We start from the raw sequence: 22,370 nt of genomic DNA on the forward strand, positions 1-22,370 counted from the left end.
AATAACATAGTGTCCAATTCTGTCCTCAGGCATTCACATACAGGAGAATGTGGCCAGTAGTGTCCGAATAAATTATCTTTTGTCAGGTTAGCTTGAGCAGCCCCTTCATTGTATCATGTTCTGTTTCTCTTTTTGTCAACAACTTTCTCCTGTTTCATCCAGAGGTGGACGTTCTCATAACACTGGGAATGCCACCCACTTCATACATAGCAATTATTATTGAAACAAAATGCGGCATAATTTTTTTTCTTTTTTGGGCATTCATACTAAGTGATTTTCAGCATTGCGCTTGCATAATTTGCCTCACAGGTTATTGGACACACATTTCCTTGAAGGCCGCAATCACAGTGTGTTTCCTTATAGAAATTTGCAGTTATAGTCCAGGGGTGTTTTTTTTTTTTATTTCAGCTTCAAGTGAAAAACAGTTCACGCCTACTAAACCAAAAACATCCATCAAGCCAGGAATACCACAGACCAAACCTGGTAATTGAGTCATTTTTGTAATTCTGTATATTGAGGTTTAATCATTCATTTAGCCAGACCTCAGTTGTTGTGCTTTTCAGAAGCATTCAGCCAATTTCTCCTTAGTTATTCCTGTGTAGCTCTATTCAGCTGTGTTGCGCTGGGGTAAGTGATGGCAAAATGTACACCTCTGCATATGAAAACCAAAAATACTTTAAAGCTGACAGATTTATAATCCCAAAAAGGAGAGGCTGAACCCCATGCCACTATTTCTCGTTTCCAAAGGATTTTCAAGGAATGGCACGTGATGAACCGTAATTGTTTCAGTACTGGAAGATTCACTGTTTTGTTTTGTTTTTTAAAAAAACGTTTGGGTGGCTGCATACATGAAATCCTTTCTAATTACTTTCTAGTCATTTCTCTTATCTGTGTCTTACACTTCCCCTATGGGGATCGTTATAATGACCTCCTTTGTAAAGTGCTTTGAGATGTACCAATTAGAAGTGCTATATAAGAACTAAGTAGTAGTATTATATTAGAACAAAAAGCAATTTTAAAATGGATACTTTTATATCTATCTCACCACTGCTTGTATATTGTATTACAACTATAAAGCAAGAAGCTACAAGGAAGATCTTAGTCAATTTGTTTCTGTCAACAGTCAGTATAATTGATATTGTGTTATTCTGTGATTTGTAAATTGACCCTTTTGGGGCGGGGGTAAGGCAATTGCTTTGAATAACCCAAATGCTACCTATTTCCATTGCAGTTTTTGTTTTATCTTGTGTGCAGAACTGAAGTTCATCAATTCTTTTTTTATTTTAACATTCTTTGCATTTTTCCCCAACAGCAGTACATCGAACATCCCCACAGCCACTCATAACAAAACCTTCTGTCACCTCTAAACAGACAAAGGCAACAATGGGTAAAGAAGTTTCCTTACTGAAATTGTTATATTGGTATTTTTCCCTTTTCACCAAAGAAAACTCTTCTAGAAAGTTATTTGGTACTGCAACATTTCATTCTCTTTCATTCTCCTTCTACATGTATGCACATCCTTTACCGTGGAAGACTCATAGCTCTGTCTTAGAAATTATCTCTCTGCCACTATCAAACCTGCTCAGAAGCACCCATTAACTTATTATTTCTTATCTGTCAAAACTGAGTGGTCCCGCTTTCTCAGAGTATCAGAATTTTGGCCACTTTGATCACTATATCAAGTCATCCCACAGCGCAGCACTGTTAATTTTCTTCCTTTTGAGCAGTCATTTTATTTCAGCTTCCAGAAAATCATGAAATTGTTATTGCATTTTCTGTGGGCTAAACATGGCATTGGACTATGATTCCTGAAGAATACAATAATAATCCCTCTCCTTTCTTTCAGCTCCAAAAGAAACACGACTCATTCCATCCAAACCCAAAACATCTGTCAGGCCAGAAGTACCACAGACTAAACCTGGTAATTGCATTATTTCTGTAATTCGATATAGAGGCTTACAATCTTTAAAAATGTTATTGTGGAACTAGCTTAGCTACACATGTTGACATTGGTTAGTGCCTTGATGAATTGACGAACATGGCATACTGAAAGATGTTAAGGTCATTTTATTTAATTGAGCACACAATAGTGAATTGTAAAAGAAGAGGACACTGAACGGGCTAGCGTGATTTGAATCTCTCCTTGTGGAAAGCAGGTGACAAGTCAGCCATTTGTTCACGGTCGTTTCATGTTGAATTTAAGTAATATCCGTGGATTGTTTTTAACCCATAGAACCCCTTGATGCGTCTTTGATATGTATGCATTTCTATAGCGGCCATCACTCTTCTTATGGAAATTATTGTATGCAAGGGAACCATGAATTGATAAGGCTTTCCTCACCTTTTCAACTATCCTCTGAATTCAGGTCTCAGAATCAGACTCTAAAAGAGTCCGGTGACACTAACCAAGCTCAGGCTTAGCCAAAAAAAGATGAGCCTTGCATTGTATTCTGAAGCTCGTAAGACTTTACACAACTGTTCCTCTCTGGAACTTGCAGAGAGTAGAGACTTTCTGCTCTGTTGAACAGGTGCAAACTTAGAATAATGCCATGGACTTCAGTAAGATGTCTTCAGATTTACACCATCTAACTGAGGGAAGAATCTGGCCAGGGACAGTACTTTGTAGATCACTTTGTTCTAGGCAAAAGGTTCAGTTTGTAGATCTGCATTTTCCCTAAGAAAAGAGACTCTTCTAATCAGTAATAATAGGAGAGATGGAAAAACTATTGGTGACTCAGATACTATTGTGATAGGTGCATTAGATAATACAGATGCACTGTTATAAGGGAGGAGACTCCTGGTTCTTTAGCCCCGGGCCACTATTTGTGCACAAGAATGAGGGAAAGTTATACAAATACTTTTGGAATCTTCCAAATATTCAGTTTTAGTTGGATTATTAAATAAGGAAAACTTTTAGGGTGAGTAATGACAGGAGGAAAAGGAGTTCTTAATTTTTCCAAAGTGGTGGCCCCAACCCTCGTCTTTGAATTGTCAATTATATTTGCTCTTGAGGCAGACAATATAGTTGATGATGATATTTTTAATCGTTTCCTTTTTCTCAGTCCTCTAGCACTGTGAGAGAATATTATCAATAACTCTGTTCTTTAGAGAATTGTACATTTTTTGTTGTACCTCACAAATAAAAATTGAAACAGATAGTTAATAAAAGAGAAGGTTAAGTTTTTAAAGGATGATTTTGAGAGACATCCTTATAAGTAACCGAGTCACTCTTACGGGAGGAATCAGTTGACTAGATCTATCAGTGGTCACATCAGTGGACATTAGTGCTAACACAACTGCGAAGAAGTATGCATCTGAGAAGAGGATGGTAAGGAAATTTAAAATATACAACAAATAGGAAAAGCATTATTGCTATACATGTGAATACTTTAATTAAGTATTTGAAAAATGAACTTTCTGTAGCTGGCAATTGTTTAATTAGAGTGCTATTTTATCTTGTAAAAGAAAAACCTGGTCTTTTATCCCGACCCCGCATACTACTAAGTTGACCTTTTCTTCTATCCCAAATGTCGCTGATATATTATTTCCTGCTACTCCAAAAACAGTGCATCTGAGATCAGTTAACCTTGTAACAGTTCATGTTGTTGATGGGTCTAAAGTGACTTTGGGCAATGAGAATTTTTTTGCCAGTTTTTGTCATTACCTTTCCCCTCTGCTTTTGGAAGATGACTGAAATTATTCTTTTATCAATAGCTAAACTTTCCTTGTTTCTCTCCCTTTTGTTTACTTGTTGGTTATGCTCCAGGGCTCATGCATAATACTGCTTCTGATTTTCCAGTCAGTTTGTTTGCTGTTCTTTCTAGGAACACACATCTGATGCACAAGGCTGGACTGTCATCTGCAATGCGCTGCCCTGACCCCCTAATCTTCTGTTGCCTGTCTTATTAATGCTTTGTATCCTCCTAGTCTCAAAGATTATATTTTCAATTAAAGCCTGATTTTGAGCCAGGTTTCCAGCACTGAACCTTTTCACTTCTGGATTACACAAACAGAGTTTTAATCCTCCTCCTTCTTGCATTTAATTTGTAGCATCTGATTTTAAGAAGACATGATGTACATTTAATAAATTCTGACGTTTTCACTTTCAGTTCCAAATGAAACATACCAGATTTCGGCCAAGCCCCAAACTGCTCTAACAACTGAAAATCCACACTTGAAAACTGGTAACTGATTTGTTTTTCTTAATTCAGTGTTTTGAGACCGTTAACAATCTCTGAAGTGGATGAGTGCACTTTGCACTTTAAGGTCAAATGGTGTATACATTTTTACCTAGAACACTGTATTCCAGGTACGTTTTAGTTTTTCTCAGAAGCCCAAATACCATACTTTGTGTTTTTGGAGGGGGAGGAGGGGGCTCAGAGTCTGAGCCAAATTCTGCCCTCGAATGGACATGTGCTGCTCCCATTGGAAAAAAAAATTGTGCATGCACATCCATGAGCAAGATTTGGCTTGGTAAATTCACAAAATGTGCTAATCTCATTTAGTTCTGTACTTGGAACTCGAGGGCTCTTCTTCTTCAAGTGATGGTCCCTACGTGTATTCTACTGTGGGGTGCACATCTGCCTGAAACCGAAAAATGTTTGCTAGCAGTTTCCATTGGTCTGCACCTGCACCCTTCTCCTTCTTGTGCTCTGGAATTCCAAGACCTATGAAGGAGGGTCGCTGATGCCCCAGATCCCCCCTCATAAACCCCTCAACTTTCTGCAGAGCATGGGGCCTACCAAGTTGGTGGCAATCCCCATTAATGACTCCATCTTAGAACCTGCCAAGGTAGTCTGGCATACCCCAGCCATATATTCCCCCGCTCCAAAGAGGACAGAAAAGAAGTACTTTGTATCAATCTAGGGAGCAGAATTTTTACTTACACACCTTGCTCCAAACTCCTTCATAGTCCAAGCAGTCACTGAAAGATACAGGCAACATCAACCAAGATCCACCCCCTTCTGATAAAGAAGCTTTTCTCTGAACCTATTTGGGAGAAAAGATTTTACTTCAACCAGCCTGCATTTCTGCATAGCAAATTGCCAGGCATTAATGTCTAAATACAATTTTGTGAATTACTCTAAGTTAACAGAATTTACTAACCAGCTGCTGTAGGATAGAGTGCAGCTCCAAGTACTCATTGAGGAAGGTAAATTGATTACCAGATCATTCCTCCAAACGTCAGTTGATGCAGCATACACGCCTTCCAATTGATGGTGTTGGCTATTGTCTGGTGTAGAGTGTCATGGCTTCAATCCTCAGGGAAGTCCAACCTACAGTGGAGGATTTTCCCTTTGAAGACAACGGTCTGTTCTGTGAGAAGGCCGGTAGTTCATTACACTCATTGAAGGACTCAAAGGCAACCCTCTGCTCTGTGGGGATCTATACTCCAGTACCGTGGAGGAAATTCCACAGCCACAGTGGTATAAGCAGTGACTGGCACCTCACCACTTTTATGTTCAGAGGGGCTATGAACCACCATGGGAACGACAGAGGGTGCAGCAGAGCAAGCAAACATTCCCTCCCCCCCATCCAACCCCAACCTGCTGCTAAGAAACACTTTTGATGGGGACCAAATCATGCCAGATGCCACGTCTGTCCTCCCAGATTTCTTGTACACAATTTGGTGGCCATGTAGCTTGTTTCTCCCACGCTTGGCAGATGATAATGACTGACACATGCATTCTTCACATCATTCAGACTGGCTACGCTATAGAGTTAATCTCCTCTCCCCCATCAAAACCCCTTCTCCACCCTTCTTCAGGAACCACTCTCACAAGAGGTTGTTCATTCAAGAAGTGGAATGCCATCTTCATCAGGAACCATAAAGCTGGTACCCTTTGCCCAGTGTTGAGGGGGTATTTAGTCAAAATATTTTCTAATCCCCCCTCCAAAAAGGAGGATGGAGACTCAGATCTCAAACAGCTCAGTGTCTTTATCTGCAGATTGAAGTTCAGGATGGTCACCCTAGCTTCAGAACCTTCTGGTCAGTTCAGAACCTTCCCTCCTGTGATGAAACCTCAGTCCTCTCAGCATTAAGAAGGCTTCCATTTAATCCCCTGGCCTCATGCTCTTTGACCCACCTATCTATAAAGGTTGCCTTTCTGGTTGTCATCAACTCAGCTAGAAGATGAGGTGAGCTGGGGGTCCTTATGACTGATCTGCTGTACATAATCTTCCAAAAGGGCAACGTTTCTTTAAGACTTCACCCTAAATTTATTCCTAAAATAATCTTGGATTTCCATCTGAATCAAACAATTCACTACCTGTTTTCTTCCCAAAAGCACATGTCACCAGTGAGGACATGATACTTTATTCTCTAGATATCCACCAGGCTCTGGCATTCTACCTACAAAGAAGATATTGTCTAGACTCTTTGTCCTTTGCAGAATGGTTGAGAGGGGAAGTGATCTTTTCACAAAGACTTTCAAAGCGGATATGAGGCTGCCTTGTGCTGTGTTGCAAGTTAACAGTCATCCTCCCCCCAGATGTGAGAACCCACTCAACTGGGGCCAAGGCTGCTTGGATACCCTCATTTTGTGATGGTCGTCTCACTGAAATATGTAAAGCAGCAACATGGTGTTCTGTCCATACCTTCATGAGACACGTCCTGATACAAGTTTCAACAGCTAATGCATCTTCCAGCACAGCAGTCTTCCAGTCATTGGTACCACAGAGGTCCTCCATACCCTCCTCAATGAATACTGCTTGTCAGTCACCCACAGTGGAATACACATAGGGACTATCACTCTAATAAGAACGAGAAATTACTGGTAATTAGGAACTGGAATGCTTCGAGATATGTTGTCCTTATAGGTATTCCACTACCTGCCCTCCTTTCCCTCTGCTTTGGTTCCTTTGCACATGATTCATGATGGAGAAGGAACTGGAGATGCAGTCAGTCTGCACCGCCTCTTACGTTCTCAGTTCAGAGCATGAGGAGGAGAATGGCACAGGCAGAAAATCTTCTGGTCTCAGACACGTGGAGCGCATGCATGCCCCACAGAGGAGTGCAAAGAGGGACAACACATCTTGAAGAAGTTATTGTACAAGACTGAGAAAGACATTACTTACCATGTGATACTTTTCATTGGAATTCTGTGGGATAGAGTTTAAATAATTAAAATTAGCCTGATTAATGATGACTTCCCCCTTTTTCCTGACTATGTAGCCCTGCATACACACAGCTTCTGTGAACCTCAGTGGGAGTTACGGGTGCATAAGCGCCACCTTATTGATTGAGGAGAAGGCACAAAAAGATAGCTGAGTGCATATTTCAGACAATGAACACAGGGACTTTCAGAAACCAATTTTCAGAATTTTATCTCATTCCATGTTTTTAGTCAAGTAAATGAAACTTGCAGGGAATGTTGCTGTTCTTAAAAAAAATATTTAAGAAAAAGTGTCTATTTTCCCCAAATCTTAGGGGGGAATATTCATAACATGAAAGTTGATATTTCCCCCCATGGAGCATTTGCTTTAAATATACTTTATTTCTGTACAATCAAAATCTACAATCTGCCTCACAGTGATCATATGAAGTTTAATGCATTTATGTTACTACTTTGTGTTTTGATTCTCGGATGGATAGTGTTACAGAAGTGCAAAGTATTAATATATTCAGCCATCTTTCAGATGAGATATTTGATCTAGGCCTATAACACTTTTTCCAAGTTGAGCAATGACATTCTGTCTGCTTAAATGTTTCCTCTATAGTTTCATATGAAAAAGATATTATTCTTTATTTAGACTCTTAAAAAACTATTATACAGTGTTGCTAGCGTAGGATGGCTACTAGGTTTAGCAGCCAAATGACAAACTTTGCTTATGGTGCAAAGAATTGTAGAGCCTATTAGACTGTATTTTGGGTGTAAGATGATAGTGACTAACTCAGCTGTTACTGACTTCTGTTTTACATTTACAGCTTCCTATGTGATTCATACAGAAACCATTAAACCTAAAATATCAAAACCATTTGGCAAAACAGAGGCAACCCTGGGTAATGGCCAGCACTTCACATTTTTAAACTTGATGCTGTCACTGCATTTCACCAGCCCATGCTCTCATTGCTTTGGATTTCTTCATTTTGTTTGCAGACGTCGTCTCTTGAGTGATGCTGAAAACTTTCACACCTTTATCTGGAATACTTGACTCTTTGGTTTTTTTACAGACTCTAATTAAATTTCTTAAGGCCACAAACACCCTGCAGAACTGACTCTGTATCCATACGCAATTGTGTAACTGAGTGTAAAATAATTCATGTCTTCTCCTGTTAAAACTAAGCATGAATGTAGCCAGCTAGACTCTACAGACTGGCTGCAGTTAACTTCTGACTCCTAAACAGACTAGCACAGGCTTTCGATGTGCAGCTAAATTAATATGTTGAAAATTACAGAATTGGCACATGCTCATTTTGCTTCAATGCACTGACAGGGCCTGTCTCCCTTGATCATTGCTATTCCTCACAACCTTGGCACTTAAACTTCAGTTTGTCTCTTTCAGCACCACATAAAGTGCGTCTCACTTCTGCAAGACCCAAGATATTTGATAAGCCACAGACCAGACCTGGTAATGACGTATTCTTTTAAAATGTCCTTATTTAATCAGCTTCACTTACTTTTAGCTGTATCTTTTAAGTGTTGCTGTGAAGTAGTTAGTATTTTCTTTTCTGTTGAGTAGGTCTGTTGATGTAGTCTTTCCATTGCTGATTTTATCGAGAATTTTTTTGAATCAGATAAACTTTCAAAGAGCTGGTTTCTAATTTTTTTCCATTTGAAAAAGATGTTTCATTATTTCCAACTTATCTAGAAGCTGTTGACACAGATAATGCATAGCATAATCTAGAAAGTACCTTATAATACTGCTTAACCAACAGTAGTAACCAGGGCTCCTATATTCTCTGATAAATTCAGTTTACATTTCATGTCAGACTCCCAATTTCTGCAGTGCATTGTGCTAACTTCTGTGACACATTGAGCCATTTCACAACACTGATTTTGAAGCAGAATTCCCTCTTGAAATAAATGCAGAGTTTTGCTTAAGAATTAGTGGCACAGTATGGTCCACTGAAATTTCTGCAGCATCTTCAAGTAAATTCAAAGACCAAGATTTTTATTTAATTAAATATGTAAATGAGTAATAGAAACAGTACATTATTTCTTCTGTGGTCCTTGTTGATGTTAAATTTAATACAAATACCAGTTTTAATTTTTTTTTAAATTACCCTAGAATTTCAATTTTCAACATGCTACACAGTTTTGTGAGAGCAGTTGGGACTTTGTTCACATCAATTTTTATTATTTGTTCAATGAGAGCTTGTATTGTGCCATCAAATTTTGCAACTGGTGGATTCTGCGGCCATTCTGTGTATGTGGAATAAAAGAATATAAAACCATACCCTGTTGGTAATTTCCATTTTTAAAAAAGGTTTGCCTACTTTCAGATAAAGTGGTTTTTGAAGACACAATTTGTGGACTAAAATAGCATGGTTGTTTGTTTTTTTTAATCAAATGCATGAGCCATAATACCATTATTATGTCATTTCCTCTCTAACCAATAGGGAATTCAGTTTGCAGTGGCCTGGCTATCAGTGTTTTCTTTTTTTAATTTAAAAAAGATTTGAGCAATTTAGTATTATTGTCTCTGCAGCGCTAAACAAGACAACACCAGGACCTGGTAGAACAAAAACTGCTGGAGTGATGAAATGGGGTGGGACACCAACAGGTAATGCTTACAGATATGCTTTCTCTGCAATCTTTTTGAGTGTATCAGTAAAAAGCCAGGAGTATACCTGTTCAATCCATCTAGCTTTCTCTGAATTCATGTTTGAGCAAGTTTTACTTAATTATGGGAGTGAATTCTCTAACTGGAATACTGTAATTCATTTACTGTTTTCTGATCATGTTATGGTGCTTAGTTTATGCCTAACATGTCTGAGCATCACTATAAAAAGCATATATTTATTCCCTACTGTTTTATATGTGGTCCATTTATAGCTTCAAATTGAGCTAATTGGATGTTAACAAGAACCACAGTATAAGTACGGTCGTGGGGTTCCAAGCTGGGATCAAGTTCCCTACCACTCTAAGGGTATGATGAGAAAACAGTTTCATGAACCACCACTGCCCTCAGCCATTTAATAATATTACTGTAGTTGTTTCAATCTTAATTGGTACTTGGAATGTCCTTTTGTAACTGGAAGAAATGTCAGTGATGATGATGATAATGGTAAGCAATGGTAAAATGCATAAAGTAATGAAAAAGGTCTTATATGCTTGCATGGTAACCCAAGAAGATCAAAGATATTTTTGCAGATAAATTTCAAATGGAGTTGTTTAAACTAAGTATGCTATAATTCAATCACAGGAGATGATACAGCATGAAACTGTTTGTAAAATAAACTATACATAGGGATAACAGAAATTAAGTCTTACTTCTGAATCTGTGATTTCACTTCTGCTTGAGTAGTTAGTAATCCAAAGTTTTCATGATCTAATGTTTGTTCATTGGCTTTGATGTGAAATGAGCTGAACATATTGGTCCATTTCCCAGCAAACAGGTTGTCTGCATTACAGAAACCATTGTTTGCCAGACCCAGTGGGAAGTGATAACTGGGACAAGGAGACAGAACTATCTTGTCGCCTTTAAGGATGATCCTTTCGGGTCAAGGCTGAGACACATTGGCCATACACTGGGAGGACACTTGCACCATGATTGCCTGTGCTGTCCCAATTCTAAGAACTGATAGAGGCCTTCAGTCTCCAGTACTGTCAATCCATCAGTTTGCAGCAGGATGAAATTTTGGAGGGTAAAAAAGTGTTAGAACAGCATTCAAATTGAAGATCGGAAATTAGGGTTTATACCAGAGAAGTGCTGACAAATTCTCGTATTGTAGTGAAACAACACACTTCGTTGCCACTAAAGAGAGAGAGAGAGACCCCATCTAAACAGCTTGAAGTAGCTAATGGGGTTGTGCAGGGAGTTGTCCATTTGCTGAAGCATCATTCAATAGAATGGCTGTAATGGACTTATTGTGCTCACTAGAAAGAGACTGAATAAGTGGCTGTGCTGCAGAATAAACTCTTCATCTTTTAGAATGAACACGTCTGTGCGCTATTTGGTTAGGGATCTGACTGTGATGGTGAATGTTAACCAAGATGTTTCGTTCTACGTTTCCAAACCTAAAAAATGTTGAGGGACTTTGAGTTGCCAAGCCCTAGGAAAATGTTAAGTGGCTTGCTTGCTAGAATTTATTTAATTGTATAAATGGTTGTGTGTCAGAGAATCCAGGGACCCAGGTGTTTCAAAAAGAATGCTTAGGAGCCTCTGGCCACCCTGTTTCCAATCAGTGTGGTTCATAAAGGATTCATTCCTACCTCAGTCATGTGAAGAATGTGGGTGGAAGTATCAACAGAGAGAGAGAAAGAAACTGGGTCTGATTCTTCGAAAGGGAAATCAGGACCAGAGACCTTCAAAACTATAGTTCCCGTGATCTGTCTATAATTTTTATAATTCGTTTGGTGATTTTTATTTCTAATTATGAAAACTGGTAGAACCTTCTTAAGATCAGCATTAACATCCGAGACTGGTCTGGACTGTAGTCTTGGGCTGCTCTTTAAGCTTCACAATATGCATATGGCAACAGTACAAAAGCTAACTTTCCACCTTGCTGTTACTCACACCTTCTTGTGAACTGTTTGAAATGGGCCACCTAGATTACATTGAACTCATTAGCACTACAGAAGTGATTATTCCTCCCTTCTTGTCAACTGTTGAGAATAGCCCACTTCCACCTTAATTGAATTGGCTCGTTAGCACTGACCCCCCCCCCCCCACTTGGTAAGGCAACTCCCGTCTTTTCATATGCTGTGTATTTGTACCTCTCTACTGTATTTTCCCCTCCATGCATCTGATGAAGTGGGTTTTACCCCACGAAAGCTTATGCCCAAATAAGTTTGTTAGTCTCTACGGTGCCACAAGGACACTTCATTGTTTTTGCTGATACAGACTAACACAGCTACCGCTCTGAAATCTGTCACCATTCTTACTGGAGCTGTTGAAATTCCAAATACCAGCTGAGAGAGTCATAGAAATGTAGAGTTAAAAGGGACCTTGAGAGGTCATCTAGTCAAGCCCCTCCCACACTGAGGCACTTCCAAGTATACTTAGGTCATCCCTCACAGGTATTTGTCCAACCTGTTGTTAAAAACCTCCAGTGATGAGGATTCCACAATCTCCCTTTGAAACCTATTCCAGTACTTAACTATCCTTATTATTAGAAAGTTTTTCCTAATATCTAATCTAAACTTCCCTTGCTGCAGTTTAAGCCCATTACTACTTGTCCTCCTTCCAGTGGACATGGAGAACAATTGATCACCATCCTCTTTGTAAGAGTCCTTAACATATTTGAAGACTGTTGTCAGGTAGTCAGTCAGTCTTCTTTTGTCAAAGCTAAACATGCCCAATTTCTTCATATCTTTCTTAGTGTGATGCCCAAAGCTGGACACAATACTGCAGCCAAGGCCTCACCATTGCCAGGTAGAACAGGATGGTTATCTCCCACATCTTAGATATGAACACCAAAATTAGTCTTTTTCGCAACTGCATCACATTGTTGGCTCGTATTCTATTTGTGATCCACTATAATCTCCCAGATCCTTTTCAGCAGTATTATTGCCTAGCCAGTTATTCCCCCTTTTGTAGTTGTGCAACTGATTTTTCCTTCCTAAGTATAGTACTTTTCATTTGTCTTCATTGAATTTCATCTTGCTGATTTCAGACCGTTTCTCCAATTTGTCACAATAGTTTTGTATTTTAATCCGGTCCTCCAAAGTGCTTGTGACCCCCTCCCAGCTTGGTGTCATCTGGACATATTTTAAACAAACTCATCAAGTCATTATCCAAATTATTAATTAAAATGTTTAATAGTATCGGACACAGGACCTTACTAGATACATCCTCCAAGTTTGACAGTGAACCACTGATAACTACTATTTGAATACAGTTTTTCAATCAGTTGTGCACCTACCTTATAGTAATTTCATTTAGACCACATTTCCCTAGTTTCTGTATGAAAATGTCATGTGGAACTGTGTCAAAAGCCTTACGAAAATCAATATATATCATGTCTACTGCTTCCCCCCATCCACTAGGCCAAAAGGAAATTAGGTTGATTTGGCATGATAGGTCTTGACAAATCTGATACTTATCACCCTATTAACCTAAGGGTTTTAACAAATCGATTATTTAATCATTTGTTCCAGTATCATAGAATCATAGAATATCAGGGTTGGAAGGGACCTCAGGAGGTCATCTAGTCCAACCCCCTGCTCAAAGCAGAACCAGTCCCCAACTAAATTATCCCAGTCAGGTCTTTGCCAAGCCTGACCTTAAAAATCTCTAAGGAAGGAGATTCAACCACCTCCCTAGGTAACCCATTCCAGTGCTTCACCACCCTCCTAGTGAAAAAGTTTTTCCTAATATCCAACCTAAACCTCCCCCACTGCAACTTGAGACCATTACTCCTTGTTCTGTCATCTGCTACCACTCAGAACAGTCTAGAACCATTTGCATTGGAACCCCCTTTCAGGTAGTTGAAAGCAGCTATCAAATCCCCCCTCATTCTTCTCTTCTGCAGACTAAATAATCCAAGTTCCCTCAGCCTCTCCTCATAAGTCATGTGCTCCAGCCCCCTAATCATTTTTGTTGCCGTCCGCTGGACTCTTTCCAATTTATCCACATCCTCCTTGTAGTGTGGGGCCCAAAACTGGACACAGTACTCCAGATGAGGCCTCACCAATGCCGAATAGAGGGGAATGATCACTTCCATCGATCTGCTGGCAACGCTCCTACTTATACAGCCCAAAATGCTGTTAGCCTTCTTGGCAACAATGGCACACTGTTGACTCATGTCCAGCTTCTCGTCCGCTGTAACCCCTCGGTCCTTTTCTGCAGAACTGCTGCCTAGCCATTCAGTCCCTAATCTGTAGCAGTGCATGGGATTCTTCCATCCTACGTGCAGGACTCTGCACTTGTCCTTGTTGAACCTTATCAGATTTCTTTCTATCTACCACTCCTCCCAGTTTAGTGTCATCTGCAAACTTGCTGAGGGTGCAATCCATGCCATCCTCCAGATCATTAATGAAGATATTGAACAAAACTGGCCCCAGGACCGACCCTTGGGGCACTCCACTTGATACCGGCTGCCAACTAGACATGGAGCCATTGATCACTACCCTTTGAGCCCGACGATCTAGCCAGCTTTCTATCCACCTTATAGTCCATTCATCCAGCCCATACCTTTTTAACTTGCTGGCAGGAATACTGTAGGAGACTGTATCAAAAGCTTTGCTAAAGTCAAGGAATAACACTTTCTCCTCATCCATAGAGCCAGTTATCTTGTCATAGAAGGCAATTGGGTTAGTCAGGCATGACTTGCCCTTGGTGAATCCATGCTGACTGTTCCTGATCACTTTCTTTTCCTCTAAGTGCTACAGAATTGATTCCTTGAGGACCTGCTCCATGATTTTTCCAGGGACTGAGGTGAGGCTGACTGGCTTGTAGTTCCCCGGATCCTCCTTCCCTTTTATAAAGATGGGCTCTACATTAGCCTTTTTCCAGTCATCCGGGACCTCCCCCGATCGCCATGAGTTTTCAAAGATGATGGCCAATGGCTCTGCAATCACATCTGCCAACTCCTTTAGCACCCTCAGATGCAGTGCAGAACTTCCAGGTATTGAAGTTCGGCTGACTGGTCTATAATTCCCTGGGTCCTCTTTGCTCCCTTTTATAAAGACAGGTACTATGTTTGCCCTTCTGTAGTCTTCTGGGACCTCACCTGACCTCCAGGAGTTCTCAAAGATAATTCCTAACAGTTCCTAGATTGGTTCAGCTAGTTCCTTAAGTACCCTGGGTTGAATTTCATCAGGCCCTGCCTGATGAAACTCATCTAAATATTCTTCAACCTGTTCTTTTCCTAATCTGGTTGGTATTCCTTCCTTGCTTGTTGTTATAAATTATGTTACGCATCTGGTCATAATTAACCTCTTTAGTGAACATTGAAGCAAATTAAGCATTAAACACCTTAGAGCCTGCTTGCTGTCATCAGTTATTAGTGCTCCTTCCCAACTAAGTGATGGACCTGCTCTTTTCTTCATCCTTTTCTTGCTGCTGACATATGTATAGAACCTCTTCTTATTGCGCTTTATGTTCCTTGTTAGGTGTGACTCATTTCGTGCCTTAGCCTTTTTGATTTTGTCCCAACATTCTTGTGCTGTTCTTTTATATTCATCAGTAGCAATTTGTCTGTGTTTCCACATTTTGTAGGATTCCTTTTTTATTTTAGGTCATTAAATTGCCGCTGATGGAGCCATTTTGGCCCCTAACTATTATTCCTGTTTTTCCTTCGCATTGGGATAATTTGCAATTTGGCCCTTAATATTGTCTCTTTTAGAAACTGCGGCTCTCCTGAATGCCTTTTTCCCTTAGATTTTCTTCCTATCGGACCTTATCTACCAGTTCTCTGAGTTTGTTAAAGTCTGCTTTTTTAAAGTCCATTATTCTTATTATGCTGTTCTTACTCTTTCCTTTCCTTAAAAACATGAAACCTATCATTTCCTAATTACTTTCAGCCAAATTGCTTTCTAACTTCAGATTTGTACCAATCCCTCCTTGTTAAATTAAATCTAAAATGCTACCCCCTGGTTACTTCCTCCACCTTCTGAAACAAGAAGTTGTCCCCAGTACAATCTAAGAACTTAACAGCAATTATGTTTTGCCATATTACTTTTCCAACAGATATCTGGGTAGTTAAAGTCCCCCATTACTACCAGGTCTGATGTTCTGGACATTTCTGTTGTTCTAGAAATGCGTCATCCACCTTCTCCTCCTGATTTGGTTGTCTGTAGTAGACCTCTACCATGATATCATCCTGTGTTTTCTTCCCCCCTTTTATCTTTACACGGAGACTTTCAACAAGCCTGCTTCTCAGTTTTTTGTGGACCTCAGAACAACAATATATTCTTGATGTATAATGTAAGCACCTCCCTGCTGCCTGTCCTTCCTGAACAAACTATACCCCTCTACCAATATTTCAGTCATGAGATTTACCCCACCAAGTCTCAGTGATGCCAATTAAGTCACAGTTTACCTTGTGTACCAAGATTTCCAGTTCTTCATATTTACTCCCTATACTGCTTGCATTTGTGTATAAACATCTAAGATGTTGAGCAGATGCCCCCATTAAATTCCCTCTTATTGATTCTTTGACCCTACTGTAATTTTCCATTTCCCCTCTAATATCTAGCCCTTTGTTGAGGTCACCTTTTGTGTCCTTCAGACAAATATGGACAAAAGCTAATTAAATCAGTAATATAAATATAGTAGTTTTATGTATTTAATATAGTTTTCTATATTAACTCTCTTTTCAAAGTACTATTTAAGTATTCTATAACTCACTGCATTTAAATGTGCAACATTTAGGCCACGATAGTTATTCTGGTAGTGCCAGTCGGGACCTAAATGTTGCATGTTTAAATGCAGTGCTTATACAGTTCTTAAATAGTACTTTATAAAGCCTTTAGACATTGCATAATTTTTCTCCCCTGAACAAGAGTGCAGTTACTGAAGAACCTTGGCTAGTCTGTCATTCGAATTCTAGGTGGACTCTTCTTCTTTCTCCTTTCTTGCTGATAGTGTTCTTGGAGTGTGCTCCAGTTCTTCTTCGTCATTGACTTGTGGCATCAGTGCCAAGATATGCTGCCCCATGCAGTGTGTCGTTGGCAGCTGGAGGATCTAGATGCTAACCTGTGGAATGTGTTTTTCCAGCAGCAGCATATGAGACTGTGCTGGCTTCCTGGCTGGCTTTTTTCGGACTTTTGTCTGGTTGCATTCTTGGCTCTGGTGCCAGGTGTTAAACTGACTGTGGGAATGGGACACAGATGGCATCCTTTTGAATAACTTTTTTTTAATTCTCTTCCTAATGTGAGGCAACACTTTCTATAATTTTCTTTAAATTTGATTCCCTGCTTATTTGTCTTAACCTACAAAGCTTGTGCCATAATGGAAAAAGTGGTTTTCTTAATGCCTCATTTAGATTTATTTGATCCTGACAATTTAAAGCACTGCACAATGTACTAGCATGGTATATTTGTTGTTTTCAACAACTCTCCTACAAAGTAGCATTCTGCTTGTGCGGAACGGAACGGGCTACTTCTCTCACAGTAGCCACCCACTGTATGTGCTGCCCTTTTTCCCCCACCTTTAAAGCTAGAGCTGTGTGCTCAGGCTCTACAGGTCTCAAGTGTTTAGGTAGTTTTGTTAGTTGTTTCATAAACTCACCTCACCCCATCCTCTGGCAAAAGCCATTTATGTTATGGCAATAAAGTGAGATTTGGTCATCTTGTGGTATTTCTGCTATTGGGGGAGGGGATGCTAGATATTGTGTTATTCCAGGCTGCATGAGTGTTTCCAGGAGGCATGATTAAAGTCAGAGAAAAATATAAATACACAAGCAAATACTGTCCGCCACACACATCCCTATTCAAAAGTTTGGGTGAATGTGCTGAGAAGAAATTCTCCTGATAAACCATTACACTAGACTGACAGATACCATGACAAACAGCATGCTGTGGGTAGTCCAGATACCACTAAATCCTTGAAGTAATGAACAAAACCACACTGACTTGCAACTTTGAACTCCATTTAATCAGGCAACAGGGAAAACAGCAACCAGGCCAGCATTGTGGCTCTGTCAGCCTTTCTCCTGGAAACCCTGGATTTGTTTTTCCATGCTGCCTAATTAAATACCATTTAAGTTGTCATATAAGATTAGCTTTGTTTTCTTCAAGATGGCCTAATTTAGCTGTGTTTGGCATAGTGGGCAGTTCAATGGTTTTGTCAATGTGCCTACACATTCATTGTATTGAATATTTAGCTCTGGGATAGCATAGTAAATTAGAACATACTTCCCCTGCGTCTCATGGCGTGCAGCATATTTTTCTGTTTGAGACAGATATTGAACTGTGTGATCTTTACTCACACGCAGACAGAGCCATCCCTTGGGTAGGGCAAATCGGGGCCCCGTGGGCTGGTGCGATTGCCTGGCGCAGTTGGTTCTGGGAGACATAGGCGAGGGAACTAGGCGTGCAGGCTCCCAGCTGCCGTCCCACGCAACCAGGACTCTGCCCAGCCACCGATGCAGAGGGGGGCCTCCAAGCCTGTGAGGGCTGATTTGTCCCGGGCCCCGCACCCTCTAGGGACAGCCCTGCACACAGACCCACCAATGGATCTCGTGCCTGAGCTGTAGTGCCATTCTGAGTCCGCTACTGTGTGAGAGTTAGTTAACATATATCCATTGCTTTGATCATGTAAAGAGTTATTTCAGTGCTATCAATAATCTGAAAGTAGACTGCAGTCACATCAGTTATATGGGGTGGCTTTGAGAGGCAATGCAGTTCTGTGACAGGATACCAGACTAAGAATTAGGAGACCTGGGTTCTAATCCCAGCTCTGAAACTGATTAATTGTGTGACCTTGGGTGAGTCACTTGACACTTGGGAGCTCCAGTTTCCCTATCTGTAAAATGGGAGTAATCATTCTGAGCCACCTTTGTAGAGTGCTTTGAAATCTAAAGAATATGCATTGTCCAAACCCATCTCCTTTTATAACTAAATTAGAATTTGAGAGAAATCATACCTTCCTAAGTGTGAGGATTACTGGATGTCTGATTCCCTAAATAACGATAATTTACAGGAGGTTCAGTAGGTCAGCAAGAAATTTAAATACTGGGGAACGTGCGTGTGTACACACACACATATATACACACACACACACACACACACATGTTCCCCAGTATTTAAATGTACATGTATCAGTATTTTTATATATATATCAGTTAATTTGGAAAAAGAAATGCATCATTTGGTAATTGTCTAAGAGTAAAATTATGCTGTGTGTGAGTATAACTTTAGATATATAATATAATCAGAAAGTATTGAGCACTATGAGAACCAGCAGAATGTCAAGTGAGTAACAAATCTACCTCCTGTTTGGGCAACGAACATAGACACAGAGTTTTCTTTGGGGATATTGTCAGTAAATTTTAGTTTTATTAATTTCAAATATTGAAATTCTGAGATTGTGAAGTTGCTTTTTTAGTTCAAACTACCCAAACTATGCAGGAACCCACTGGCAAAAGATGAGAAAGCAGGTGAGAACTTGAGGATGGAGACAGGATTTTTCAAGAACTAAACAGGAAAGCCAAGCAGTGGAAAGTATGGATATTGGCTGAATAGATCACATCCAGTTGTGCCTTGGAAGTTTTTATTGAAAATTAGGTATGACTAACCAACACTGAGGGTCTAATTGTATTTTTTTAGTCACTAAATCCTTTTTGGGAGGTAAAGATGGAGGCATGCAGCAGTGGAAGTACCCGGAAGAATTCTGTTTGACTCATTCACTCTCAGATGTCACCACGCTCTATACTTGCAGGGGAAACAGGCCTGAGAACACAAAACCCAGATGTGGATTTTGAACTTCCTGAAGTTCAGAGTTAATTGGATTCAGCGTTTTTTGGTTTGAGCCATTTCCAGTTTGTGGATCTGTATGTGGCTGAGTGGCAGTGCGACTCAGTGTGGAGGACTGAAGTCAGGTGGGGTCATTCTTAATGAAATACACTGAAGAACTGAAGATGAGTATATTGTTCTTCTCCTAACTCTCCTGGCAGCTGCTCTTCTCTCTCCTCAGAAGAAAGAGGCTCCTCTTACAGTTCCTCATGACCTCTGCTCCCGCCCCCACCCCTGTTCCAGTGCCACTGCTTCCTCCACGCCAGTTCCCTCTGCTCCTTCAAAAAAGTGCTAAAGTGGTACATAGACCTTGTGTCGCCCCTCTGCATAGGGATGAATTTCACCCTAAAGTAGTGGCTAAGTAAAGATTAGACAGTGGAGAAAATTGCCGTGGTTTTTGCAGAGACTAGATTTGTTGTTGTTGCATGCGTTGTTACCAAACACCATATACATTAGCAGAAGATTTTTATAATCATATTAGTTCTTGAGAACAAGTGTTCTGAAGAAGGATCTTTTTAGCCTGAAAGCATAGAATTTTATTTGTCCAATAAAATGTGTTACATTCTCTGTCTTTTTATTTATATTGTGACAAATTTCCTCCTCTGCCTTGGTGGGTCCTGCTCTTATTGGCAGATTTGCTCGTCTCAGAGATTCACAGCAGCCCTCAGTTTAGCCACTTTTGCCAGTGGCTCAAACCTGCCATTCACTCAGCTAATCTCATCGCTGGCCAGCATGGGGAAATTGAATTGATTGGAATTTAAATTGATAGTTATTCATCTCTGGTTTTCATTTTCAGATAGTGTGCTATATTAATTTAGTTGATTTCTTTGAAATGTTATCCAAATTAAGTTTAAGTAAACAATGTTCTGAGTCATTTGGAAAGTAAATTGTGATAAAACTTTGTTGTGATTGTTTTTAATGTAACATACTGAGCACAGTAAGGAGAATTCTACAGATGGTTTTTCCACAAATGTGACAAAATTGCAGTGAATCTCCTCATTTTACCAACATTAGCCATTGTGCAGCCAATGGGATATGTAAATGTACCTTCATTTTGTTAGGGGAATGCATTTTAAGATTAGTCTACATGTGTCTTAATTGTCAGTATGTAAAATGGTTATACCAAAAATAGTTATGTACCGAGAATAGTTATGTAGATCTTTATAGTGCCACTCAACTTTGGGTTTTTTAAAATCTGTTTACATTACTTGTAAGTAGGACAGTCCTTTATATACAAACTGAATTTTACCCACATTTTGCCTTCAGTAGTCCAAATATAGTCTGTTTGGTTCAGTGTATCTCCAATGGTTCCATACTGGGGATGAACAGACAGTCTTTTCTAGGAGGAAAAAAGAGCTGGCCCTCTACAAGAGTCAGTACATTTAATTTATGTATTGAAAAAGGAAACAAGCTTTTTCTCTATCATGTTGAGCCCTAGCTTTTCTTGAGTAACCATGGAATCTCACTGCTGTTACCCAGCCCTTGCTCTCACTACCCCTTTGCCCCCATTACTGTGCTGTGTCTAAAATTAGATTTCCATCTCTTCGGGGCCAGAGCCAATATCTTCTTACTTGCACTAGAAGGCAACTAGCCCACTTTGAGGTTCAATAAATATGATAACAATGAACGATAGGTGTATGTTATGAGGCTCATGTTTGTTTTAGCTAGAGTTTGAAAATGAGTTTTATGTATGTATTTTGTCATGTATACATTTACTTTATTTTCTTGTATTTCACAGGTGACAAAGAAACAGTTCAGGATTTTACCAAATTTCTTATGGGCTCAAACATATCACTGGAATCCAATATGACAAAGAAAAAGACAGATTCCGGTAAGATTAATTATGAAGACCCTGTCACAGTTCCTCATAAATGATGTTAGTGATAAAATTGCCCTTTTAGATGACAAAAAACAAAACAAAACACATTATGTCTACTGAAGTAGATAAAATAGGATCTCTCATTTCTCATCAGAAAAATATGTCCCCATGGCTCGGGAGATTGGTGGCAGAATAAAGAAATTTACACTTCTAGATCATCAGTTCATATCCAGCCCAGGTTGCTGGGGACCAAATGTTGTTACCATCTGATGGCTGTTTGACAACCTATGTGGTGACCAATTCCTAGTGGTCAAGAAGCCACATTACCAAAACAAAAAGAAAAGGAGTACTTGTGGCACCTTAGAGACTAACCAATTTATTTGAGCATAAGCTTTCGTGAGCTACAGCTCACTTGCATCCGATGAAGCGAGCTGTAGCTCACGAAAGTTTATGCTCAAATAAATTGGTTAGTCTCTAAGGTGCCACAAGTACTCCTTTTCTTTTTGCAAATACAGACTAACACGGCTGTTACTCTGAAACATTACAAAAACACCATCACAGTTGATACTGATTGGCACTCTTGTTGGATGTCTCAGGAGAGACCCAAGGATGGAATGGGTCTAAATGAAACTAAATTACCATCTAACCCATAAGGATACACTCTACAGGCTAAGATTGAGGACAATTAGCAAGGCAGTACAAGGAAGCTTGCACTTCCTCTGTATGTGCTGTATCTGTGTCCAGGGCTCTCAATTTGGCAATTTTCACAAGAATTAAATTCCCCTGAACATTCTAAGTTTTTTTTTAAAGCATTCATATTGTCAAAATAATAAAACAATCACTCTGTTCATGCTTTAATGGAGTTTTTTGTGGCCCACCCAGCAAATTACTTTTTATCTAGCTAACTGTATTCCAATAAGCTTATTAGGAATTGCATGCTTTTAAGGAAAAGGAATATATACATGGTATCATTCTGCCTTCATTAT

At 39.7% G+C, this 22,370-nt stretch overlaps 1 protein-coding gene across 1 annotated transcript in view; it reads left to right on the forward strand.

Annotated features, from left to right (window-relative positions):
• ABI3BP (ABI family member 3 binding protein) overlaps nucleotides 1-22,370 on the forward strand; it is a 316,616-nt gene that overhangs the window by 236,113 nt on the left and 58,133 nt on the right. Inside the window, exons 39-46 of the mRNA XM_074973278.1 lie at nucleotides 409-483; nucleotides 1,313-1,387; nucleotides 1,847-1,921; nucleotides 4,110-4,184; nucleotides 7,928-8,002; nucleotides 8,506-8,571; nucleotides 9,652-9,726; nucleotides 21,304-21,396. Of these exons, the coding sequence (XP_074829379.1) occupies nucleotides 409-483; nucleotides 1,313-1,387; nucleotides 1,847-1,921; nucleotides 4,110-4,184; nucleotides 7,928-8,002; nucleotides 8,506-8,571; nucleotides 9,652-9,726; nucleotides 21,304-21,396 (609 nt within the window). The remainder of the gene's footprint in view (nucleotides 1-408; nucleotides 484-1,312; nucleotides 1,388-1,846; nucleotides 1,922-4,109; nucleotides 4,185-7,927; nucleotides 8,003-8,505; nucleotides 8,572-9,651; nucleotides 9,727-21,303; nucleotides 21,397-22,370) is intronic.

The sequence above is a fragment of the Natator depressus genome, chromosome 1 (genome assembly GCF_965152275.1).
Source record: "Natator depressus isolate rNatDep1 chromosome 1, rNatDep2.hap1, whole genome shotgun sequence".
NCBI classification, from domain to species: Eukaryota; Metazoa; Chordata; order Testudines; family Cheloniidae; genus Natator; species Natator depressus.